General features: G+C 40.0%; 1 protein-coding gene across 1 annotated transcript in view; it reads left to right on the forward strand.

The window, feature by feature from the left end:
• The window catches only part of ABCC4 (ATP binding cassette subfamily C member 4), a 244,228-nt gene that overhangs the window by 206,998 nt on the left and 9,773 nt on the right, over window positions 1–27,457 (forward strand). The window contains exons 27-30 of the mRNA XM_046664840.1: window positions 8,289–8,378; window positions 12,532–12,704; window positions 13,135–13,240; window positions 22,866–23,000. Of these exons, the coding sequence (XP_046520796.1) occupies window positions 8,289–8,378; window positions 12,532–12,704; window positions 13,135–13,240; window positions 22,866–23,000 (504 nt within the window). The remainder of the gene's footprint in view (window positions 1–8,288; window positions 8,379–12,531; window positions 12,705–13,134; window positions 13,241–22,865; window positions 23,001–27,457) is intronic.

A 27,457-nucleotide genomic window follows, 5' to 3' on the forward strand; every position in this document is an offset into this window, starting at 1 on the left:
TAATTCAGCCTTAAGAAGAAAGGAAATTCTGATGCATGCTACAACATGGATGAACCTTGAGGACATTATGCTAAGTGAAATAAGCCAGACACAAAAGGACAATACTGTATGATTCCACTTAGATGAGGTACCTAGAGTAGTCAAATTCATGGAGACAGGAAGTAGAATGGTGGTCACCGAGGACTATGGGGAGATAGGGAATGGGGAGTTGTTGTTTAATGGGTATAGAGTGTCAGTTTTGCAAGATGAAAGGAGTCTGTCACTGGTTGGTGGTGATGGCTGTGCACCAATGTGGATGTATTTAATACCACTGAGGTCTATACTTAAAAATGGTTAGGGTGGGGTCTGGCCCCGTGGCCGAGTGGTTAAGTTCGCGCGCTCCGCTGCAGGCGGCCCAGTGTTTCGTTGGTTCAAATCCTGGGTGCAGACATGGCACTGCTCATCAAACCACGCTGAGGCAGCGTCCCACATGCCACAACTAGAAGGATCCACAACGAAGAATATACAACTATGTACTGGGGGGCTTTGGGGAGAAAAAGGAAAACTAAAATCTTTAAATAAAAAAAATGGTTAGGGTGGTAAATTTTATGTTATGTGTATTTTACCATAATTTAAAAGAATTTTTTTAAAAAAAGATATCCCTTTCAGGAAAAACAGGAAGAATATACAATCCCTGTATTTAAAGATTCCCTCTGGCTATTAGATTCATAATGTAGTGATTACAGTAGAAAATATGAGCTTAAATTCCCAAGTTTTATATTTTGGTTGTACCCATCTCTGAAATGGGCCAAATGAGATTCCCTGGCAGAAATAATGGGTGTGTCTGTGAAGTACTTTCATATCCTTGGATGAAAGGATCTAGAAATGTGTCCCGTGTTACTTTTAACGCTTCTTAATAAGAAATGGTTGTCTGCTTGTGTACATAAAAGAACTCTATAAGTAAAGAAATAACGTTAGATGATTCTTGGCTCCGCGGGTAATGTTTTGGAAGCACATCTGAGCAAAGACTAAATATACCTTGACATCACCAGGCTTTGGTTCTGTTCCACAGGTTTCCACCCTACTTTTGAGCAGCCTCTGTGTACATACTCCAGAGAGCGTGCTTACAAAACAGTGCTAAGCTTTGTATCCACGTAGATAATGATCACCAACCATTGTAAACACAGAACCTTTATTTTTTCACCTTATTTGCCTTTGTCTGCAAGGCGCATTGTTGGTTGATTAAAGAAAGAAAGAAAGTCTGGAGAGATGGTGCGATGTGTAAAGGGTCTGAGGAAGCTATTTAGGATGCAGCCAGGGATAGAATCTTTAAGAGCGTAGACTGAGTGTCAGCACAACCACTTTTTTATTCCTGCTCTGCCTCCTCCGAGAGTGTGACCTTGATGAAGTCACTCAGCTTCCAAGCTTCAGTTTCCTCTTCCTTACACCAGGTCTAGTAATTACCACCTCACAGATTTGTTGTGAAGATTTAACTGGATGTTTGTGGCCCCGTGCCTCATTTTTAGGAATGCTCAGTAAATAGTAACTATTATTATTATTAAGGATTGGGGTACTGGCCTTTCGGGTAAGCTCAAAATAACAACACACTCTGGAAGGACTTTGCTCTATAATTTCTCTTTATGTTTTTGTGGTCTCGGGAGATCTTCTTTTCATTTTTTGCTTATAACATAAACCAAATTATTTATATAAATTTAAAGAGTAGAACAAAGAAAGTGAGTAGATTGGGAGTTCTAGGGAAAATTGTAACAGAGAAATCTATCCAACGTCTGTCCCTCTAGGAACAAGAGTGGAGGATATCACTTGTTTTTTCTTCTGTTTTCTGGCTCCCCTCCCAGCAGAGTTCTTTCCCGACCACTACTCTGTATCCCACTGATATGTTGCATTCCTCCACGAAGACCCCTGGCATTTTCTCTCAGCCCTTCCCATATTTCTGGCTTTTTTTTTTTTTTTTTTTTTTACCTCTCTGTCAGGACGGGGAGCTGTGTCTCTCATTTCTCTTGCTCTGATACTTCTTGCAGTCTCTGACAAGTTGCACAGGTATTAATAATAATTCCTAACCTTTGTGGAATCCTTAACACGTTTTAGCTTCTTTCCCTACTATCTCCTACTTAATCCGTACAACAATTCTGTTGTTATCTTTATCTGATAGATTTAAAAACTGAGGCACAGTGAGCTTAACCCAATTACCCAGTAAGCGGTGGAGCCAGGATTCAAATTTAATTTAGAGAGATTCCCGACTCCAGCTCCTGAGCAGCTAACCACTCTGCCAGGGACTTGAACACACTATTGACTGCGGTGCACAGTCAGAACTACTTTATGTGTGGGGCTGGCCCCGTGGCCGAGTGGTTAAGTTCGTGCGCTCTGCTGCAGGCGGCCCAGTGTTTCGTTGGTTCGAATCCTGGGCGCGGACATGGCACTGCTCATCAGACCACGCTGCGGCAGCGTCCCACATGCCACAACTAGAATAACCCACAACGAAGAATACACAACTATGTACCGGGGGGCTTTGGGGAGAAAAAGGAAAAAATAAAATCTTTGAAAAAAGAACTACTTTATGTGATTCTGTGGGTGCATGTGCACACACACAGATGCAAATAGTTCACCAAACAATATTATTCTTACTCTGTGCCCTGCACTATGATATTTTCTGTTACATCCATTTTATTCTAGTTCATATAAAAGATAAAATGATGGTTGTGAGGCACAAAATTGATTTCATGATCCATTGGTTGCACCTGCAGTTTGAGAAACATTGCCCCTCACTGTTGCCCTATTTAGCTGGACTCCTGGTACGTGTTAGCACCACGCCAGGAGCTTCGTGTATGTTCCAGCTTCTCACAGCAGCCCTGAAAGGTTAGCCCCATTTTCCAGTAAGGAAACTGAGGCTTGGGGAGATTATTAACTTCCCCAAGTCAGACAGCTAATAAGCAGTAGAGTCAGAACTCAAGACTATCTGACTCCAAATATATATATATATTTTTTTAAGTCACTATTTGTTGAACTGAATGATGTTCTCATTAGATATTTTACCCACTCTTTTCTGCCACCTCACTAGAAAAGGATTCCTCAAAACCCCAACAGAAGAGAATAAATATAGAGCAAAGTCGGAAGATACTTCTCCTAGGGCTGTGTCCCTCATTTGGACAATTTGGTAGTTTTGAAAGACTGAATTGTTTGTGACTTTTCCCCAAAAAACTCAAGGCACAGTCAGCGCTAAAAGAAAATCATTTTAGAAACAGGTTTATTCACTTAGGTGTCATGGGCTAGTAAGTGTCACGAGAAGATACTCAAAATCTTACCTTGCCAGAGCCAAGAGCCCTTTCTCGTTGCAATGTCTGACTGGCTGCAGACATGCAGGAGGTCTGTTGGCCGGGTTACTTGAAGTTACTTGTCCATGCTGTAGAAAGCTTACATCCCTCTTCCCCCAAAATGCGCAGGAAGCAGTGTTGCTTGTGTCTCAACACCTTGATGTAGGGACCCTAGGAAGTTTAGAGCAGACTCTGCTGAGGAGGAGCCCAGCGCTGCTTCCTAGAGTTCCCAGTTTATGTGAACCAGGCCCCCATCATCTTCCCTGGCTCCCTGCTCGCTGTGACCCTGGATGCAGCAGCGAGCTTTCCGTGGTGCTCTCCCTCTTCTAGGCTCATCCCCGTCACTCTTGACCCCACCATGAGCTGGTCAGACTTGGGGGGAAATGTAACAGCAGCAAGGACCTGTGTAGGAACACAGGCAAGGGAGTGGTGACATGTAATCAGGGGCCGGTCCTGGAGGGAACCTTCGAAAACAAAAACTGTATTTTTAAGAATATACTCTTCAATTTGCGTTCAGAGTTTCAGGAATAAGCAAAAAATGAAAGCACTTCCTAAATAATTTCCTTAAACAGAACAGATATGTTCAGAACTGAAATGTATGCTTCCTTTGTGCTCATGACTCAAAATAGTTAAATATGTTCCTCAAAGAGAACACCAAGATGAGATTATATTCAGGCAATAGCTTGCTTATCTGAAAGGATCTGGAAAAATGGATTTCAAAAGTTCTTTGGATGGATTCTCTACACCCAGAGCCCCTGTCCTATTGGCACGAGGAAAATGTTTTCAACTGAAGAGGGATTCCTTGCAAATTCAGTATGTATGATAGCACCCCAAGGGTTGGCACAGATCAACAGCTGTCATCTTTATCATGATTAAACAGACTCATTTTTTGTACTTAATAGATTTTTTTAATTCAAAGCAAAGGCTCAGTAGTTTTTAAACAGTCCGCTCTGCTCTTTTGGTATTTCCATTCCCTGGGTTTTCTTCAGGAGGTTGAAAAAGATTAACTAGAGCTGTCTCTTTAAGACTTCTTCTTGATTACCTGGTTTTCTTTCCCTTTTTTCCTTGTTGAGAACAAAAGTCAAAGAGAGAAGAGGTGGGTATGCTGTTACTAGCAAAGAAATACAACTGGATTCTAGCCTAATGCAGTCGGCCCTTTGTTTCTGACACTAAAGTCTTCATTAAAGCCCGCGGAACTGCTCCCCGGAGCTCCTGACCTTGTTGTATCGAAAGAGGACTTTACACGACTTAAATTCTTTTTCCTTTGTTGGCGAACAATGTCCTTTTCTTCTGAATGTGGATGATGATCGGTTCATTCAGAGGCTACAGGATTAAAAAAAAAAAAAAAAAAAAGGAAAGCAAGATTTAAAGTGACTTCAGGTGATTCCCTCCTTCTTGAAACAGGGAGATGAGCTGCCCTTAATAAAAGTTCTCAGATTGGAAGTGAAAATGTAGCTCTTAGGACTCGGGGAAGCGGCAGCTACTCTCTATGTTAGCAGAGGGCCATTTCCTGGATTGGGACTGAAATGATTAGGGTAAAGTGTTCTTTATCTGGCTTGTCTGTAACCACTTGTATGGTATTTGTCTTGGTCCCGGGTTGTTTGGAGTGTTTGAAGGTTAGTGGATAGGGTTTCTTTTTAGGATAATGAGAGGCTTGTCTTCCAGCAGCATATACAAAAGGTCTAGCAAGACAGCAGTTTTCGGTCCTGCCGTTGTGTCGAGGGATTATCAATTTACTACACTAAGTGCTTTGATTCAGAGTGGCCCTTTTTGGGTCACACGCCTAATATGAACTCGTGTTATGTTAGTAACAAAGGAATAATTACTACTGAATATGGCACAAAGGATTAAAAGAAGTATAAACTTTAAACTGTGATGAAAAACAGGTTGAAACTAACGCTCCATTTAAAAACATTACCTTGAACAAGAATATTTGTTTTCCTGACTGTACCAGGCCACTAACTCTTATTAAATGGGGTTTAATTGTGTACCTTCAGAAAAAATATACTTGGGCTAATAAATTTAGTATATATTTACATGAAGGTTGTGTGTCCTCTCATAAATCTCTACACCGAAATATTCTACTTGCAAACATTTTTACAACACTTATTTATAAGATTAGTTTATTAACTTCATTGCTTAGAGATCGGTACTTTAAATAATATCTATCAGAAATGATAATTAATTTGACCCTTATCTGCTCCTGCAGTATGTGTCTACTGTGAGCACTTTTATTACCTTTTGAAGATAATATAATGGTTTCTTATTTGGCAAGTGGATGAAAGTAGAATGAGTAGAAACCAAAATGCACACCATGCATAAAACACATTGGCACATTAAAGCAGACATTGTCAACAAATTGCCTGCTGGCTTTAAAGAAAAATATAGCTTCAATCAGTTAATGTTTTAAGAAGTCATTCTTTTCATTCAACAAGTTTTGATTGAAATTTTTCTCATTTTGAAATATATATTTGGCATGTCATAAAGAGAAATATTCGCATTTAATAAACTATTTTCTTCCATCTAATGCGGCTTAAATAAACCTGAATAGTTGCCCGATATAGCCTTTCAGATTGACAGTATAGATTTACGTCGGGACAGTTATTACAGTGGGAAATGCTTACACTTAATTTTTTCGTGTTTGTGACAATCAGCAGTGATTTGGTGATAATTAGCAGAACCTCCTTCAGGCCCTCAGCTTCTGTGAGGCCTGTGTTAAAGCTCGGCATAAAGCAGCTGCAGGAGTCACTCAGTGAGCAGCTCCTCTTTCTGCAGAGAATCCCACTTTAGTCCCTCACTCTGGAGGGATTCGTCCACTCGAGTTTCCTAAAGAGAAGAGGTCCTGATTATGAAGTAGGTGATTGATCTTTGAATGTGTGTCCTTGTTCTCTCGAACCACCAAAACCACCATTCCCAAACGTGCTAAATCTGTGAGCCTTTTCATCGCTTAACCAAGAAAGAAAGGTGGACCTTTAAAAACAAAGCAATTTTTATGTAGATTAGCTTAGGTACCGCCTCTCTAGAGGGTACATTGAAAACGAGGTGAACACTTTCTCAAACCCTAGATGACTTGGTGCGTAAGAATTTGCTCCATGAGAGGAACCTGAGGGAAAAAATGTTCAGGTCATATAAGCCATGATGGGCAAGCAAACATTCCTGTCATTAATATAAGCAGAGACCACCTCTCACTTCTCCCAGTGGGTTCAAAGCTGATTGTTGCACCTGTCCTCTGTCAGTTCGTTTACCTCCTCGGACATCAATCTTCAGAGAGTCCCTCAGTTTGAGCCCCGGGGTAGAACACTGCCCGTAGTAGAGCCTTGGATGGAAGATAGGGGGAGAGTCAGAGGAGAGTGAGGAATAATGGGGACCAGCCTCCCCTCACCTGGCCACATCATTTCTGTAAATCTCGTGAAAACAACTAAAGGAAGAGAAATCTCCTAGCTTGTTGGCCATCTTAGAGTTGATAATTACAAAGAATAAGATAAGTTTTTTATTAAATCTGAAGCAGAATGATGCCCTGAAAAGGAACTCTTACCGTTGCTTAGATGATTATTCAGTCTTTGATCCTAAATTTAGTAGTTTAAGGGAGACCTTAAATTTGGGTCTTGGGATTATTGAGTTCAGTTCAATAACCATTTTGAAACATCGGATGAGCAGTGATTTTTCACTATTTTGGGGGCATATTGGCCGCTTAACTTCATGCAAATAAAGCACCGTTTTAAATTTTTTTTTTAACTTTGGATTTTGCTTAGGGATACATATTTTTTAATGGCACACCATGTGTCTTCTGCATCCATATCTCCCTCCCCAGTCTTAAAACTGAGACAATAGGGAAAGAAGGTATGGGAGGCTCTTTGAGTGTCATTCTTCTTCATGACTAGAGGAAAGAAAAATCTTCTTCCTGATCTCTCTTCTCAGGCTTTTGAGAAGTGAGGAGGCATCGTCTGTCCCTAAGACCAGGTGAGATTTGAGGCTGGTGATTCCCTTGAGCAGTTCTCGGGCACTTGTGGAAGAGTCAAATATTTTGTTCCCGCTTCTGTGCATCTCATTGTTCTACCACCTTCATTGAAAGTAGCCTGTTGGGCTCTTCTCTGCTGCCTATATGCTTGCGGCCTGGGTTATTAGAGCTTTCCAGAAGAAAACTTAAATGGCCTATATAAGCATATGTACAAGATTCTCTCTTGAAACCGAGAAAGGCATATATTTCAAGGGTAATTTAATTATGGCTCCTCCTGAAGCAGATGAGTAGGAAGAGCTATTTAAATTAAAATAATTTCATTATGACACACGTCACAATGGGTTTCAGGTTATCCTGCCCTTGCAGTTAATTAACGAGGTTCTTTGAGGTTTGTAATCCTGATGCACAGACAAGATAACATAGGGATTAGATGATGCAAAATCAGAGGCAATCTCTTCATGATTAGAGGTGCCACTGGCCCCATTAGTTTACTTCGTCTTTGGACAACAAAACAGGATGTCCCATTCGCACATGTAGAGAGATTCCCAATTCCAGAAGACTGTTTTGCCAACGGAAAAAAATCACAGTTTATTTTCAGTGCAAATGTGCAAATATTTAACAATTTTGCTTTGAGGCATAAGCTTTAATCATGCTATAGGCATTTTCCAATATCACACCAGTATTCACAATTAATTTATATGGCTCTCTCCTTAAATAATTATATCATTATTTTTCTGGTTAAGCAGATATTTCCAGGCAAGCATTTTTATAAGCCAAATCTTCCTTTTTTCCTTCAGTTTCTTCATAGGATGACACACTTCAACAGTTTCTTTTTTAGTATTCAATCATTCCAAAGATATTTTGGAGTGCATTTTGTACGATGGAAAATTCATAGAGATAATTGTTTTGTAAACAGGTATTTGCAGCCTTATAATTAATGATTATAGTAATTTTTTTAAAAAAATTCTGGAATAAAATGAAAAGAGGCTACGGTAATAACATTCACTATTTTGGGTATTTAGGAACCTGTTTTATTCACTGGAACAATGAGGAAAAATCTGGATCCCTTTAATGAACATACAGATGAGGAACTATGGGATGCCTTAAAAGAGGTAATTTATAAAATGTAATTATCTAACTTGTTAGCAGTATATGTATATTTTTGTTTATAACATTGCAGGTAATTAAAGGGAACTTAATGATTTAACTGACTTTGTTCACTACCCAGGAGAGCATTGATGACATGGATATACTTAAAATGTGTATATTGATGATGATGAAATCCAAAAATAAAATGTCTCATGGTTTCATTCTAACTTTGTTCCTAGAATCCAAAACAAGTAGATACGTTATTTACTTGTCCTTAGCAGAACACTAAACTAGAAGTTATGTTTACGCGTTCAAATTCTGCTAGTGACCTAGTGACTGGTTACCTTGCAACATTCATTTTACTTCTCTGTTCTTAGGAAATGCACTAAATGGAGACAATAATAGTTTTTCATTATTAACTAAAAGATAAATGAGATCACACTTGTAAAATGCCTTGAAGTTTTATAAGAGAGTGTTTATAAACGTAAATTATACAGTTAGAATGTAATAATTATTTATTGGCAAACATGTCATTTTAATGCCAGGTAACAGAAACCTGGAGCTTTTGTAAGTTTTTATGCTGATATTCATTCTAGAGGATTTGCTATTATTTGTGTAGTGCTTCCCTTTGGACCACTTCTTTGAATTTCTTCACCCTTGCATAAAAAGGATTTTGACTATTAAGGTGCTGTTGGTTTGTATATTTTAATACTAATTATTTTGTGTACTCACTCTAGTTCTGCAAATTGACTCTAAGCTACTGAGTGGCAGAAACCTCATCTAGACTTCTAAACCATAGACAGACTTCTAATCCCTCATAGGACCTAGCTCAGTCTTTTGCTTTTCAAAAGTCAGCACTTAATAAACATATACTGAATGTTTGGTGGATCTCTTCATTTCAGAGAAGAGTGGCTTATTTCTTTAAAAAAAAAAAAAAAAAAGGCACAAATCCCAGTGACCGGTTGCTCACATCGTTGTTATTTTGAATTAGAGTGTTTGTCATTTAGTGTCATCCTTCCAGGGATAGCTCTGAAATCTTGAACTTGTAGATGAGCTTTGACTGTGAGCAAGCCAAGTGGGAGCCTGGCAGTTTCCTGCCAGTAATTCTGGTTTCTGAAGGCATGTTGGTGCTGAGCCCTTACACACCCACCCTGCTTTCCAACAACTGTGGGGATTTTATTTTCCTAAATCAAGTGGATTACTTTACCTTTTCCTCCTTTAAAAGCGACTGACCTCGGATTTCGCTTAAGTTTGTGAATCTTTCCAGAGTGAAATTTAGAAGAGGCGGGAAGACAGTTAACCATCAAATATAAAGAAAGATAGGATGATCCACTGCTCTTGAACTCACAAGACAAATTTAATGGCGAAATTGTGACACACCTTAAAAAAACAGGAATTACTGGTAAATTATTTTTCTGTTTGTTTCAGAGCTTGAGCTCTCTCTTCACAGATTCTCAGTAAAATTACTGTAGAAATACATTGTTCCATGGGCAGTGAAGAAATGTTAATTGAGAGACAAATCCTATCAAAAACTATCTTAGAACTTGGCCATAACTCATACTTACTTCATCTGTAGGAGCCAAAATTAAAATAAAATTTAGTAACCTCTCAATTCTAAAAATGGTGAGGTGGAGGAAGTGTGGTAGATGATACTAAAATCTATCTTTATTTCAACTACGTTTGTAACTTTCTATAAATAGAAATGGGAATTTATTTCACCACGTGGAGGCAGTGGTTTCTGTGTATTGCTCCTGGAACTGACCTCGTTGCTCTGGTGCTTCCTCTCGGAGTGAGAAATCATCCCGTCATCGTGTTTCTCTAGGAATTATTTCTTTATGACTTTTGTATGTTTTTCAGTGAAAGATTTGGTATCCTAAGTTTTAGAAAACCTACCAAGTCTTTCATTGAAAAGCATGTAAAGCAGTGAGGCCAATTTTCAGGTGGACTAAAAACCCTAGGCAGCTGGTTTATAAATGGTACCAAACTGGAAATGGAAACCCAGACTCATAGAATTGGCTGGAGAGTCAGTAAGAGGTCACTATGTTTTCCTCTTTAAGAACTTAAAAGAAAAGGTACTTTTTTGGTTTGTTTGTTTTTAAGTTCTCTTAGTTTTATCTCCTCCTTCTCCCTTGGATGAGTTAGACATTCAGAAGGGAGACAGTCCTATGGATGTTGCCCATCTCATCTTAGTTATTTTTTTTTAATTAATTAATTTTTTTTGCTGAGGAAGATTAGCCCTGAGCTGACATCTCTGCCAGTCTTCCTCTACTTTATGTGTGGGTCAGTGCCACAGCATGGCTGATGAGTGGTGTGGGTCCTTACCCGGGATCTGAACCTGTGAACCTGGGTTGGTGAAGCAGAGCACGCTGAATTCAACCACTGTGCCATGGAGCTGACCCCTTGGTTCTTTTTTCATATACTGAAACATAGTCAGCTATAAACTGAAGAAAGTCTGTTAGAAATTAATGCCAGTTGGGGCGCCTACAATGCAGCAGCAGCAGTTCTATGAATATAACATCAGTACTGACTAGAGATGAAGCTTTTTATCAGTAAAAGGTCAAAAGATCCAGGTAGATAAAACTCTGAAAATGAATCAGCGGTGTGTTGCTTCTGTTTAAAAAACAAAACAAAACAGCTTTAATACTGGGGTATACAATTAAGAGTGTGGTATGTCATGCTAAGGCTAAACCCCAATACCGTGTTTCATCCTGACTCAGAATTCCTATTTCCTAGGATTAGACTTCCATCATGAGCACAATTCAAGATCACTTGCATAGAAGTGCTTCAGGATTCAGGACACCCTGAAAACGTTGTCCACTTAGTTTTGGTGTTTTGTTATTTGACATTGTAATTCTTTGGCCCTCCTTACCTGGCCATCACTCATCAGTCTGTTAACTCTTAATGTGAAGTGTATTTACTCTCCGTTCCTCTGTAGCTTTCAAGTACAACCTGAGTCTGGTTCTTGCTCTATAAACTTTCTCTAAAACAAGTATTCATTGAACTGAACTACTAACCACTGTAGTTGCAGATTAACTTTCGCAGTTAACAGTTTTTTTTTTTCATTTATAATTACACTTTTATGAAGATAGATTGATATAAACACCATCTATCCCCATAGTCTTGGGGAAATAAGATGTTATGTTGCCCTGTTTTTCATTGAGGATTGACGTAAACGTACTTGACTGGCCTGGCACTATGGGATTGAACTTGGGGAAGAACCATTCCCAAAATAGGCTCCGGGTATACTAACATATGAGGTGCAGTTTGCAAATGTGTGAGTTTGTATTTCTTTTAAACTTTAAAACCTTTCAAAATGGTAAAGTGCTGATAAGATTGTATCTTTAGAGAAATAGACTTCCTGCAGTAATTCTTTTAAAAATTTTCCCTTTAGTGTATTAACTCCTATACTAAATGTACTTTGGGAAACTTGACTTAGCCATAAAGATCTTTTTAACTTTTCTCTTTAGACTACATTGAGAGAAGTAGCTTCATTTTTTGAGAGACTTCCTTAACTAATTCCTGGAAGGGGTTCCTGGTGGAAGTCATGTGACAAGGATGAGGGACACTAAGCTGATTTCTTTTCACCAGCTTTCTTGAAGTATAATTTACATACCAGAAAATTTCCCCATTGTAAGTGTGATTCAGTGACTTTGGTAAATTTATAGTTAGACAGTCATCATGACAATCCAGTTTTAGAACATTGCTATCACTCCAAAAAGTTCTCTTGTGTCCATTTACAGTTAACCCTCCAGCCCCTGGGCAACCACTATTCTCCTTTTTATCTCTATAAATTCCTGCAGTTAGCTTTTAACTAAAAATTAAGGAAAAGCATTTTTAGTTTTTCTATATTTTGCCTTGAGAATCATTTTATTTAGCATACTGCATATTTCTTAATGAAATTGGCATGCTATGGACAGACTGTGCCTACTGATGGCCACAGTGAAGAGTCTTGACTCCCATTAAATTTGTGCTCTTAAGTTAGAGTATTTCTCTCCTGAGTTAACTCAACGGTCTTTCTCAGTGAACCTTAATTGGAAGTAACTCTCCCCATCACATCGCCACACATATAAGATACATGAGAAGTCCTGAGGACTTCAAACTCCAATGTCTAGGAGGCTTGTCTGCTTCAGTATTAGTTCATTTAGGAAAAGGTCATTTTTCTTCTTACATCCACAGGTACAACTTAAAGAAGCCGTGGAAGATCTTCCTGGTAAAATGGATACTGAATTAGCAGAAGCAGGATCGAACTTTAGTGTGGGACAGAGACAGTTGGTGTGCCTTGCCAGGGCTATTCTCAGGAAAAATCGGATATTGATAATTGACGAAGCGACAGCAAATGTAGATCTAAGGTACGGAGCTGAGGTCCATGTAACCTGGAATATGAATTTTTAATGTGGTGAATGGGAAACATTTAATGATGCTGAGAAATTTTTCTAAGTGCTGTCTTTGCCCAAAAGATCTCTCTTAATAATCTCTTTAATTCTGGAAATCAGAGGAGGAAACCAAAACATGTTATATGGTGTTAATGATATTGTTAGGCATCCTAAGAGAGCTAGATTCCCAAATTCAACTCCTGATAGTTTCAAGCAGTTTGGAGGGAAGAGTATTTTCTGTTGTCTTATGAAAAATGATTTTTGTAAGTAGACTTTTTGTGCTTAGTTTTTAAAGAACAAAATCATGCTTAAAGTATTGATTTTTAAAAACATTATAAAAATATCGTATGATCTTTTTAAGTCTGGTCTGTCTTTCCTGAACTAAATTCGACTTCTTGGATTCCAGAACTGATGAGTTAATACAAAAAAAAATCCGTGAGAAATTTGCTCATTGCACTGTGCTAACCATCGCGCACAGGTTGAACACGATTATTGACAGCGACAAGATTATGGTAAGACTCTCACCTCCGGAATTGTAGTTGTTTATGTTCAATTTTTCAATTTATCCTTTCTCGTTAAACTTGATAGAGAGGGGCCGGCCCTGTGGCCAAGTGGTTAAGTTCGCCCGCTCTGCTTTGGCACCCTGAGGTTTCACTGGTTCAGATCCTGGGCACAGACATAGCACCGGTCGTCAGGCCATGCTGAGGCAATGTCCCACATAGCACAACCAGAGGCACTCACAGCTAGAATATACAACTATGTACTGGGGGGTTTGGGAAGAAGAAGAAGAAGAAAAAAAAAAGATTGGCAACAGTTGTTAGCTCAGGTGCCAATCTTTAAAAAAAAACTTGATAGAAACCTCCAATAAGTTAATTTTCTGTTAATTTTTCCTCTCATTCCTGACAATAATTCAAGTACTTTACTACACATTCGGAATATGCTATTAAATAATATATCTAGTAATTTTACATTTTCATATTAAATTTATTTGAATTGTCATTTTTCTTTAAGATGGCCAACCATCAAAATATTTCAAATCCAAGATATGGCCTCATATTACAGATTGGTAGAATGCAGTCATTTATGCTGTGTCACAGTTGTGTCAGCATTTTGGATTCCTTTAATCAAAAAATTAGCCTTTTGTTTAGACTGCCAGGAGGTTGTTGGGTAAGGTTGCAGAATTTCTCAGCTGTTGGGACGTTCATAAGACATGCTGTCAGATTGGAATCTATGAGGAGAAAGGGCCTAGTCAGAAAATAAAGTATTTCAACGGAAAGGATTTAATATAGGACATTTGTTACATAGGAATTGGAGGGCTGGAAGATTGAAAGGAAACACTGAGGTGATAATTTTAGGAAACAACTACCATGCCCTAGACAGATCTCCAGGCCTAGGAACTAGAGGAGAGGTCCTAAAGAGTGTACTTAGACCTCCAAGGACGGGCCACTGCCCAGCTGCTGGTCCTATTTGTGAAGCTGGTTCTCAATGTGTTACTAGAAGACGGAAGCTGGAGCCAGATCCCACTGCTGGGGTGATGCTCGAAGGAGTAGCACAAACCAGGTAGACACTTGCTTTGCATTGCACCTTCAGTCTTCCTTCTAGTGCCTGCTACTGGCAGAACCTAACAAAGAGCCAATTGGCCAAAGAACCTCTGAAATGTGGTTTGCAGCCCCAGTGTCACAGACGAAAGTGTAGAAAGAAAGGTAGATTGAGGCTGAGAGACTAGATAAACAACCAGCAAGTCTTACACAGTAGATCCGGGCACTGCACACATGGCCGGCCCCAACCTTTGGTCTCTAGATTTAGTATGTAGTATCTTCCTTCCAGGTTTGATTGGCTCTTTCTTCTGTAATAATTCAGTCTTTCCTTATCTTTATTTCCTTCCTCTCTCCCTCCCTTCCTCTCTTTCTTCTTCTCTCGTTTTCTCCTTTCCATCTATTGCTTGCTCAGTTTCAGTAAATCGTAGGATGTAGCTATACAAAATGAAAAGGAAATCATCCCTTAAAGGAAAAACCTTTGGCTCCAGATAAGCCCAAACATGGGAGTTATTTTCAGGCTAACCCCAAGCCTGTGGCAGTGGACAGATTTTCATACATCTTGTGGACGCCAGCTGTTGTCATTAGATACCACAGTATCCAGTGATACTCTAGTGATGAAGAAGGAAATAGATAAAGAAGGCCTGCGTAGTACATGAGAAGCAACAGATGGGAGTTAACCAGATTTTTATGGTCCATACTAATCGAGGTTAAATGATCAGTAATAAAACGATCATTAATATCCATACTTCCTTATGGCCAGTGATAGTGGAGCTGTCTCTTGACTTCTTGGGCATTTTCTGGAATATTACTTCCCACCCTTCTTCACATGCATTGTTGGATGTAATAATCAGTGGGGGCATCGAGAAGATACCAGACTGTCAGCACTGAAGCAGTGCCTTTGGCCTTGTCACTCTCCAGAGCTGGACGTGTAGAGAAATGAGCTCTGGCGAGGTAGACAGCAGGAATGGGGCCTTCCTAACCAAAAGGATGTTTTGAGCCTTAAGCAGTGCAGCTGGTCATCTGGATTAGAACGTCATAGCAGGAAGCAGACCACTCCAGTAGGCCTTTGTGAGTGACCATGTGACATTCCAAGACTGCAAGACAGTGACTCTTAGATTCCAGAAACAGTGTTTATCATCGAGCATCCTTAGTCATTCATTTTGTGTTCTTGAATGATGATTGGAGAAATAACTTTTCATTTCTACTTTTTACCTGTCACTTTGTTGTTCTCATCTCTCAGCGTTGGTTTTCTCAGACTGTCCCCAAAAGTATTCTTTTTCAACAATGAATGAGTGATGCTGTGAAGTGTACCTGTTTCAGGTACTTTGTCAGGCTTTAGATGCAGCGGCAGAAAGATGGCTTGATCTCTGGCTCAGTTGGGGGCCCATTCAAATGAAATCTTTGCTCCTAGATGTACCATATACATTTATTTTTGGGTTTTGGTAGTACAACATTGATGGTAGCAGCTTCCTTTTATTATAGAATACTTAGAAATACTGTCACTTGGGAACATATGGTTGGTTAGGGTAACAGCAGGAAGGACAGAATTTGGCAGACTTACCAGATGGCCACTCCTAAATCTTATCCATCAGCACTTGACCCACAGGCATGAATGTTTGTATCCCCTTAACCAGTCAGCTTTGTTGCCATTATCTAAATATGTCCCGTTGTTGAATGGTTTACTTACCAACATCTGTGGTAAATTTCAAGAACCTCAAATTTTTCTCTCTTGATCAATATCTTTGTCCGAATCCTTAACTTGGTTTTACAAAGCACTTACAGTCAAGCCCCTCCCTCCCTCTCTAGGCTTGTCCCACTCTGCTCTCCCTCTTTCCTTTGTGGTTAAAACCATGTTGATCGTCGTTCAGTTCTTCAGATGCAGCATTCACTCTCACTCTTAGAATTGTGTCCTCTCTCATGACCGGTTGTTGGTGGCTTAGACTAAAGTGCTTGCAGTGGAGGTGATGAGATGTTGGATTTGGGATAGAGAATGCAGTAGAGTCGAGTGAGCTGTGTGATGGATTGAATGTGGGATACGAGGGGAGAGAGGGGAGTTGCTGCTGGTTTCTAGGTATGGGGCCTGAGCATCTGGGTAAGTGAGGAAGACTGAGGGAGAAGTCAGTTTGGAGAAGGCAAATGCAAGAATTCTCTTGAGAGCATGTTACCTCTGCGTTGGCTGACCTTGTTGTCTGTGGTGGACCTTGCGTTTTACCATGGAGCTGCCCTTCCCACTCCCAGCACCAGTGTTGAGAGACCTTTCATTTAGGGCTCACTGGCCAAGAGTTCATCAGTGATGTCACAGGAGGTCCCACGAGGAGATGTCAGCTTGGCCGCTTGTTTACATCCTGGTCAGAGCTGGTTTCTGTTGCATGGTAAGGAATGGTAGGATTAGACTTCTGGGGACCCAAGAGGCATGCACTCCCTAGCTTCAGAGTTGGGCACTTGTCCTCTATACTCCACCACCCCAAGTTTCAGGCTTATATTTTAGTCTAGAGCTTCTGGTTACCAGTTGGCTTTCAATTCGACAGAACACCATAAATAATATTCTTTCTCAAACCTGTGATTTTTGAAGCAATTTTTGTTTTCTTGCTTGCTTTAGAAATACCTGTTTCCTTTCCAGAAAGCAAGCAATTGTCTGTTCTGTTATTCTGAGAGCTTTAAGGACATAAAGACAAGTCAATCAGCTGCAAAGCCTAATGCTCCAGAGGGCAGGCGGCCAGCCTTGGGGAGTGGCTGGGGAAGTGACGGATGCTAATGAAGGGCATAACCAACAGTGTTGTCATCATAAAGTCGCGTAATTGCAAGTGCTTAAGGTGTAATAATTACATTTTGTTGCACTGGTGAATACTTCTGCACAAAGACAGATGGATATGGTTTTGTTTACTGTAAGTAAATCAGACAAAAGCCTTGTTGGGAAACAACTGTGACCTAATTAATAGCTTTGCTTATGTGTTGGCTTTCCAAAGGGATTTACCCAGTTTTGGTTCATTAAGCACCATTAATGTGTTAGGCTTAGAATTCTATTTTACAAAGATGTTCTCTCAATTTTAACTTTATTAAACATGATGTAGTCATAATGACAGCTAATTTAATCTTCCTCATTTGCTCAGTTGCCACAAAACAGTGGAGCAAGACAGACAAATTAGAAATCCTCTTTCTCCTAATACTCACCACTATCTCTACATTAAAGACAGCTTCTTCCTTGTAGTTTTTAGGATTAGCTGGTTACTCGAGACCTGTTTTGTCTTCAACCAATAGGACAGCTTTTTCCTCCAATCCCTGCACACCACAGTCCTTACAACACCCATGGATTCCCCCTAGGAGCGTGAGCAAAGGAAGAACATGAGAATCTGTAGCTGTTCTAACAATATTGTTATCTGTATTCAACGTTTTCACTGTCAGCATTAGGTAATTCTTTGGGAATGAATTATGGAGGCCCAAAACCAAGGCTAAGAAACTCAGTTGCCACCTCTTCTGTTTATAGGCAATCTTACGGTTTTATCTTCTTCACCTTTCTCCCTAAACACAAACCTCTTTTTAATAGAGTTTTTCCCAGAGAAATCAAAACTAGAAACTCTTGTGACATACCCACCTGGAAGAACACAAAACAACTCAGAGCTAACTAGAGTTTTATTTAAATTCTATTTTTCATCTTCATGCAACTTTTCTTTAATACATGGCCACAATTAGAACATTTCAGAAGAGAAAAAAGCTCCTTTCGAAATAGGCCAAGAGATTTCATTCAGGTTTTCGGAGGGAAAAATAACTAATATGAAGGTAGAAGGCATACACTGGGAGAAGTACTTTATGAGAGGGGGGATACAAGCAATCGCTGGGGCTTTGGGGAACAGCTGTGGAGGTCACCTTGACCCGGCTGAGAAGAATCATTTGCCATTTCAAGATCTAAGGAAGAATTCTGAGTAATACTTCCCACAGAGAAAATCACAGGCACCCATTTTACCAACGAGGGACCCCACTTCCGAGGATTGAGAACTGTCCCTGTGCCCCCTCGTCAACTGGCAGCCGAAAGCAGACGTCTGACTCTCAGATCCTCTCCTCCCCGCTCGATTTGTCACCAAGTGGGATCTCCCTTTATTGCATGTCTCCATGTTGAAAGCTGTTCCGAACATCTCTTGTCCTGTCGTCAGGCTTTCCTCCACCCTGCCCTGCCCCTCACCTCTCCCTGTAGTCACCCCACTATCACGGATGGCACCCTGCCAATTAAAATGAATTAAATTATTTTGCAATGGCTTCATTTAGTTTTTATATCTAGGACAGCTCCCTGGAGTATCTGCAGATACACAGGCCCGATACACACATCTTCCTTGAGCTTATGTAACTGACTGACTCATCCAACATAATGTATTTTTCCCTAACCCACTAGAGAGCTACAGCCGATTTGAGGTTGGCGTTCCTGGAGAGATCCTGGTCCCAGGGATTGCTGTCACACTGACTTGAATGTGTGGTTTAGGTTGTAGTTTGAGCTGGGTTACAGGGAAGAGTGGGAACACAGCGGGAGACTTCAGGAGCCTTTTCTTATGGATATAAAAATTCAAAATTATACTTGTTTTTCTGTGCAAAAAGGAAATTCGGAGTTGCTTTATGTTTACTTATTCTAAGAACTCTAGAATCTTTGAGGAAACCAGTAAATGTAAAGGCTGCGTGGGTAAAATTCTGTCCGTGGCCTGATTTCCGGCTGTATCCCAACACGGTTGGTGAATCTCCTGACCTTAGCCTGCACTGTACCCTTGCTCCTCCCAACCCTCCCTCCTCTCTGACTGTGCCTTCTCTTCTTTTTCTTTTCCAATATTTGGTGTAAATGAGTTTCAAGCCTCCACCTTCAACCCTGGTCTCTCTCTTCCTCACTTTTCCTTCCCTTCTTGCCCGTAGCCATCAGCCTGAGGCATGTAGTCCCCCAAGTGTATATCCATAATCCTATAACCCCTGTATCCTGCTGCCTTAGCATTTCCCAGTGCTGGCTAGACTCTTTCCCCCCTTGATCTCACCCTGCAGTCTTGCCAAACCACACCACTGGGCAGTTACCCACTCATGCCCTGAATTTACTTTCCTTTGTATTTAACTTGCAACCAGCATATATTGTGTGCCTGTTTCTTCTCATGTACAAGACCAAGGCCTGGAGATGCTGCAGTGAACAAGGGAAACCACATAACCTTCCCATAAGTAGTTGACAGGCTCGCCTCCAGCCTTCTTGTCCCATGCTGTTCCCTATGTCTGGAATGACCACTGTCCACCCCCCCCCCCCCCCCCCCCCCCAACCATTTCTGCCTGTCCAAGTCTATCCATTTTTCAAGGCTCAGTTCACTGCTCTCTCTCCTTCTGGAAGCTTGTCCTCAGAACCTCTGGCCACATGTCATTTTTTCTGCTGTTAGCCTCTTTTTTGTTTGCTTTTCTTCTTGCATTATAGACACTTGAGGATTTTCTCCTCTCTTTTTTTTCAATATAGTCTCCCTAAAAGCAGAGGTTGTAGCTTACATATCTTTGCCTCTTCCACAGCATCTAGCATAATGACATGAGTGCAGTTAAGTATGTAGTAAATGTTTGCCGAATAAATTCAGGAATTAATGAGAGTTTACTTAAATTTTCTCCAAATGTGCTTTGGCCGTGTATTACTTACTCTTTTAAATCCTGATAGTTTAATAAAATTGATTTTCTTTTTCTGTGAGTATATACCAGCCACACAGTAAATAATTTGAGCCCCGAACATAGTAAAGTTGCAATGGAAAGTGGACAGAGGAAATGTTAATGTTTATAGGCATATTTTCTTAACTTATACAGAGTTAATATACTATCCATATGGGAAGGTATCTTAGGAAATTGAATGTTAAAATTCTCATCTCCCTTATTTCACTTCTGATAATAAATAATCTAACAGTGTAATTCTCTGGGAACTCACATGGAGAGGAAAGAATATAGGTTCAGACCTGGGTTCAAATCCTAATTCTGCCATCTACAGATTCTGCAGCCTTGGTCAAGTTATTTAATTTAACTGCACTTCTGTCTTCCTCTCTGGCCGTGAGCTTCTTGACAGACTGTGCCTTGCTCATCTTTGAATCTCCGGTTCCTAGAACAGTGCTTTGGTAATAGGTACTCACTTAATATTTGATGGATGGATGGATTGATGGGAGGATGGAAGAAATGATAGAGGAATGAAAGGATGGGTGGATCGATAGATGAATGGGTAGGTGGGTGGATGGTGGGTGGGTGGGTAGATGGATGGAAATTATTTACTGTGTTTGTCAACTCTATCTTGAGAATTAACAGTGATGACTGTAAAGCATGTGGCACAGTGAGTGCTCAACCCCCAACGATTTTTATTTTCCTCTTCAAATTCAAAAGACTGCTAGTTATGGGATGATTGTATTGATCTTAAAGTAGCCATATTCTTTGTTACACTGCATTTATATACCAGGGCATCCCATCTCTCAAACCTTGTGAATTCATCTATTTGGGGCTATACTAATGCAGTTCATTTGAAAATACTATATTTTGTTTTAATGCATATCAAAAGAGCATTAAAGAGGTATATTTATTTTTACATTTTTAAAGTATTATCTTACAGAAGTTAAAATTTAGCTTTTAATAAATTATCAGGCATTATAGCAAATTACCACAGTTCTATCATTCCCCCCCCCAAATTGAAAACTCCCCTTATAAAAGATAATGCACAGCCACTAGGTTGCTAAGAGTTACAAGGCTCAAAAAATTTGGCCAAAATGATCTTTCTGTCATTTACATTGTTAATCCTGTTGCTTTTTGAGAGTATTCTGGGTTTTTTTTCTGGTTCTGCCTTTTTAGATACAGGTCAGTTCTGAGAACTATTCATCTCAGTGGCAGGCATGTGTTTTCAGACAATATGAGAGAAAATGGAAAGATTTACTATTCACTAAAATTTTAATAAATAAAGTAGAAAGTTGGACAAGGACAAAATATTAGTAATACTTTGCTTTCATTAAAAATTATATAAAGTCTTTTTAGTCAGAGAACTCATTTTCCACCAACTCTGAAGTGGTGATTTTTAAAAGTTTACTTGTTGGTTTTGCAGAAGATAAAGTTCTTCATTGTATGAAGTAATTTGATTCACTTATTTACTTAGTCTTTGGCATGAGAGAGACCTGTATTTTAAAATTGCATTTTTTCTTCTTCTTCCACGTCAGGAGGAGTGGTTATGGCCTGTAATGCCGTGCTTAAGTAAAATTACACATTCAGGGCATCTAAATTGGCATGCCAAATTATAGGACATTTTAATTATTATGTGGATGTGACAGATTCAATTATTCTTGAACTCTTTTGAGAAAGCTGCCCTGAGCAGTGATTCACAGTAGTAAACAAAAGATTAACAGGAAAATGCCCTTTATGAGACTTAATAAATGTTTCCGATTAGATACCATGGGACAGAATTAACTGCCCTGCCTAGATGTGAAAAAACAACCTGAGTGTTGCTTAGCGTTTCAGCATATTCTCTTAAGATAAATTCACTCTAAATATGGCCTAAATGAAGAACTAAGTACCACTTAACATCAGAACTGTTTTCCTAGGTATGTCATTTGGGCCAATTGTTTCAGACGCTTTCTTCCCTCTAAAACCATTAGCTAAAGCCCCTAATAAGTAGCAATGCAGAGTTAAGAGCCCCTTCTTCTCCCTTTCAATTTCCAGTGGACGTATTAATGAGCAGTAAAATGGCTGAAAGGCAGGCAGCTGAAGAAAGAGAAAAGAAGAAGCAGGGAAAGATAATTGTGAAAACAGATACTCAGATCCTCGGCAATTCAGATCAGGCTGCCCCCGCGTGCTTTGCGGGCTGTGATCACTGGAATTTGGAGCTCAATTTCTTAATTACTTCTTTATTCTTATCCAAAAAGAAAATTGGATTTCTGGAGATTTCTTCTGTGCAGAGCAATTATGCTAAAGCTGCTTAGGTAGCAGCTCTTTTAGCCAGCCTTTCACTCTCCGAATAATAAACCACAACCAAAGCCAACTGCACGAAACACCTTAACCTCAGCAACAAGGGTTTTGTCCCCTCTTACCAGCTGACATGTTCCGGGACCCTAAAGAAATTCCAGAAGCATTTCCTTCTTTTCCCAGCATTGCTCAGATTCTGTCAAACCAGCTCGGCAATTAATTTGCTGTCAGGTCACTGCCCTCTGGTTTGTATGCCACCACCCTACTTTTTAGATAAATTGAGTTTGATTTTCTTAAACCAAGAAATTTCCCAACTCTAAATGTACGTATAAATAGCCCTCAAAGCTCAGAGTCTGAGAGCTAAAAGCACTAACTAATGATAACAACCCAAAATGCCCTTGGCAGATAGAAAATGCCACGGGACTGCTGAGTGCCCATAATCAGAGTCTAAAACTTTCATTTTCTTCCTTTCCTATAACATTATAATAATAAAAGGTCGGGTTAGGCCTTTGTCTGCCTAGTAAAACAGGGTAATCAAACCATTTAAACACCAGCCAGACCTACCACCCAAATAGATTCTCTCTATTCTCCCTCAGCTGCCTCTTTCCGAAATATTGTCTCACTTATAATATGTTGCTGTGAAACATTGTGTGCTAATGGGTTTCTTTCTGCTGATTAACAGGTTTTGGATTCAGGAAGGCTGAAAGAATATGATGAGCCGTATGTTTTGCTGCAAAATAGAGATAGCCTATTTTACAAGATGGTGCAACAACTGGGCAAGGCAGAAGCTGCTGCCCTCACTGAAACAGCAAAACAGGTGAGTGGGCCTCGAGGAGTTGTAATTAAAGTTCGTCTCCACCGTTCACTCCTCGCAATCTGGCACCAGGGGTACGGTAACGAGCACTCTGTGCCCTTTTCAATTATAAGTCTCCGGAGATGAAGCTTCATGACTGGGTCTTAACACGTCCCACGTTGAAGTCAGGTCTGCTGAGACTTGGCAGAAGCGGTGGGGGTGGGGTGCAAGCAGGTACCTCTGAGAGGAGAGAGATTTCAGATTGGCCTTTTCGCACATTTGGACTCTAGGATGGGATTCTCATGTAGCACAGAATAGTCATGTTTTGCAGACCCATTACATTTCATTCTAATTGGTGCTCAGCACATTTGAGATGGAAATGCTGTCAAGGCACGTGCAGAAAATTTGAGAGTTTGAGGGAAAAAATGCGGTATGTTGTTCATTGGGTCTGGAAATATCTACCACGGAAACGTGTAGATTGCTTTTGTTTTCTATTTTATAATTTGTAAAGAAAACTCCTACATGGTACTGTCACTTTCTCCCAGGTTTCTCCCTCCTTCTTCATTGTTTAGAATTAGGGCCATTTGTTCCTCTTATGCTTCCTCTACCTTCTAGAAGATGAAATTGTTATCAGGAGAAATCCAGAATTTATAATACCTTAATGCTATAGTCTGAATGGTGCTGGAAGAGTTACAACGCATTTTCACAGACATGATGTGTGGGGCAGTCCTAAGCGCTGTATATGCTTAATGACTAACCTTCAGTTTACATGGTTTCTTTCCAACAACCATGATGTCGTAGCATTTCATTCTACAGATGTGATATCTGAGGTTTGGTTTGAGGGCTAAGCTAGTGTCACGCAGCCACCTATAATTCCTTCTGGAAAGAGTGGCAGTTGAATTGATGGAAGGATAGCAGAAAGGAAGGAAAGTGATGTTCTTGGCACTTGAGACACATGGCTTGGGGTAGAATGAGACGTCCAGCTGTCTGTGGTGAGGCTCCCCATCAGAACTGTTCATCTCTGGGTGTCAGAATTATGGGTGCATTTTTCCTTCTTCATACTTTTCTGCGTTTCCCAGATTTTCACTGTAAGTAGACTAAAATTGCTTGTGTAATATTTAAAATATCTATTAAAAACAACAGAATAAGAAAAACATTATCCCGGTATATGAAAGATTTATCTAGAGTACAGCCTAAATTCCCTTCTGTCACTGTTTCTCCTCACTCCTCCTTAGAAAAGAAGAGCTGTACCTTTCACTGTTCATACCTTATTTCTTTGAATCCTGCTTCCATCCTAAAAACTGTTCAGTAAATGTGTGTTTGTGTGTGCACAGTGCTACGCTGGGTACTAACAAATGTGTTAGACATGCTCCCTAGACACTGGCAGTGTAAACCCAAGAACCGAGAAGAGCAGAGATATTCGGTTTGTGTGTTGAGCAACTGCGAAGATGAGGGAAGAGGAGGTTCTGACAGTTCCGTGCCATGCACTGCGCTGTGATAAAGGTTCTCTCACTGTTAGACCTATCTGACAGGCCGAGACTTGGAAAGGGAGAGGAAATTGCCCGAGGTCACATAGCTCTGAATAATTGGCAGAGTCAGAGCTCAAACCTAGGTTTAGGGACGATAAAGTCTGCGTTCTGAACTTTTCCTAAGTACTTACACTCTGTATGAATGTAAGAGGCTACACTTAGAGCCCTGTGTTTTTTTAATGCCTGAAATTCACGGTGTGCTTTCATCTACTGGAGTGTCTCCCAGTCGAAGCTTCCCTCGTAAGACCTGATCAGTCATCTGGGATTCCCTGTATTATCTAGTCACACAACAGCCAGGAATCTTGCAAACTCTTTTGTTCTTTGACCTCAGGCATTTCACTTCAAAGAGATGTGTCCTCACCCACATGCCAAAGTCTCCCATTTTAAGAATGTGTGATCATCTTATATTATCAAGACGTTGAGTAATGAGAAATGGATCACAGAATTTTAGATTGGTCCAGATAACATAAGATAATAGAGTTCAGCACCCTCATTTTGCAGATGAGGAAACTAAGGCCCCTTAGAAAGAAGGTCGCCCTCTCTCTACATAACTAGTGTTACACTCGTTTGCAGCACATACCGAATTTAAAATCTGTTCTTTCAGTAAATGTTTTAATTCAAGTGTAATATTCATACAGAAAGTACGTAGCTCATAGAATTAGAAATCTTGTGATTCCTGGTCCAATAATCTTGCACCTAATTTAACAATATTGATGGTAAGTTACATTCGTGTAGTTCTTTATAATTTATTTTACATAGTGTATGCAGTTCTAGCGTATATGATTTCACTTAATCCTCATGGCAGTTAAGTGGGGGATAATCCTTATCCCACTTCAGGGATGAAGAGAGCGGGTCAAGGGCTCACCTAACGTCACAGAGCTGGTCCATGGAGGGCAGAGGGTGAATTGCTGGGCAAGGTTGAGTGCCACCCTAAGTACTGCATTCCATGTCAAGTTTGAAAACGCTGCTCCTTCGTTCGTGTGATATCCAAGGTGGGGCCAGTCACCCAAGTTCACACGGTGGCAGTACATCACTCCTGGGTTTCCGTCCTACCACTGGCTTGGGTCATCTCCATGGAGAGACATGAGGAAATACGTATCTTGATTCTTATCCTAGTTGAATATCTTGACATTATTTCTGCAGATGCTTGGTCCTCTTAGGAGAACAAGCTGTCAGGTTGTCAGCTTTTAAATGTGCAAGCATCAAATGTCAATGCATCATTCAGAGCTGTAACACAGGAGGATTAGCCTAAGTCAACAGGCTTTTCACTCTAACAGATTAGAGTTCATTTGTTTAAAAAGGAAACTCAACATCTGGGCAAAGGTACCTCCAAGTCACATTTTCTTGACCACGCAGTTGCTTTTCTGAAAATGCTGGTGCAGCCAGCTGAATCACTCTCTGATTGACCCTTATAGATGATCCGTGAGATAGTAGAGAAGGTACTTTTTGGATACATAAAGCTGAAGGGCGCCTTAGTCTACTAGGGCTGCCATAACAAAGTACCACAGAATACGGGGCTTAAACAGAAGTTTTTCCTCACAGTTCTGGAGGCTGGAATTGTGAGAGCAAGTGTCAGCAGGCTTGGTTTCTTCTGACGCCTCTCTCCTTGGCTTGTAGATGGCTGTCTTCTCTCTGTGTTGTCTGTATCCTAATCTCCTCTTATAAGGACACCAGTCAGATTAGGGCCCACGTATATGACTTCATTTTAATTAATTGACCTTATGTCCAAATACAGTTACATTCTGAGGTCCTGGGGGGTTAGGACTTCAACATATAAATTTGGGGGGCATACAGTTCAGCCTATTAGAAGGAACAAATGCCTATCCTTCATCCTTTCTTAAGATGAAGCAGACCTAAGTGAGGCTTTTTGAAGTTCCTTTGTTCCCAATGTGTAACAGAGGTGCCATTTTTTCTGTTCATGAAATCACCCAATACAACCCCAAAGTTACAGAATCCTAATATCCTAGGTTTGAGGAACATGGACCAATTTGAATAAGTGGAAGAGGCACTTAGCAGCCACATGGCCTTTTATGTCACCCAAGGTCTCTGAGCCCCAGGGTCGTCATCTGTAATGAGGATTTCCAGGACTGCCCGGCTTCTTCACACCGTTATTACAAAGGTCGGATGAGACAGTGTGTGTTCAAGGGTTTTGAAGAATGTAGAGCATTTTACCAATATAGAAGAATCCTACCTGTCGATAATAAAAGTTGGATCATTTTTTTAAAGGCTATAGATTGAACCCTTAATTTCCAGTAGTAACAAAAGAAGTATCCAAAGTTCTTCTAAGTAGTTTAGAGACTCTAGATAATTAAAGTTTAACAATCAGTTTTTTAATAGGTGACTCTTGCTAATGCTACAAAATTCAAAAAGTTTACAGTTTTTTAAAATAATTTTTAAAAATTTATAAATAAAATGTAAATCATTCTTCTACTCCTCTCATGACACAGCTCCTCCTCCAGGATGGAGCCCAGCACCATTTTCAGCTGTTCTGCTGATGTCTTCTGTGCATCAATATGAACATATGCATCTATGGCCTTTCTGTTTTTTTAAGCTCAATATTAGCTGTTCCTTACTTTTTTCATTTAATATTGTATCAATTCATGTGGTTATCCCATTCTTTTGAATGGCTACATAGTATTTATGCTTTCTCCTCTCCCTGCTACCCATTTTTTCCTTCTAATTAAGTCACCTTTTTTCTTTTTTCTCCCCAAAGAATGAGCTCTCAGGTTTACTTACTAGCTTTTGTATTCTGTTTTACAGTTTGTCAATTTCTGCTTTTATCTTTATTCCTTCCATTGGTTAATTTTGTTGTTGCTTCTTGAATGCATTTGTTTTCATTCTTTGTTAGTATGATATTTTAAGGCTGTGAACTTTCCTCTGAATACTGTTCTAGCTATATCGCATAGGTTCTGGTGTGTAGTGCTTTTGTCATAGTTAAGTTTCTATATATAA

This window comes from Equus quagga, chromosome 6, assembly GCF_021613505.1.
Source record: "Equus quagga isolate Etosha38 chromosome 6, UCLA_HA_Equagga_1.0, whole genome shotgun sequence".
In the NCBI taxonomy this organism is placed as follows: domain Eukaryota; kingdom Metazoa; phylum Chordata; class Mammalia; order Perissodactyla; family Equidae; genus Equus; species Equus quagga.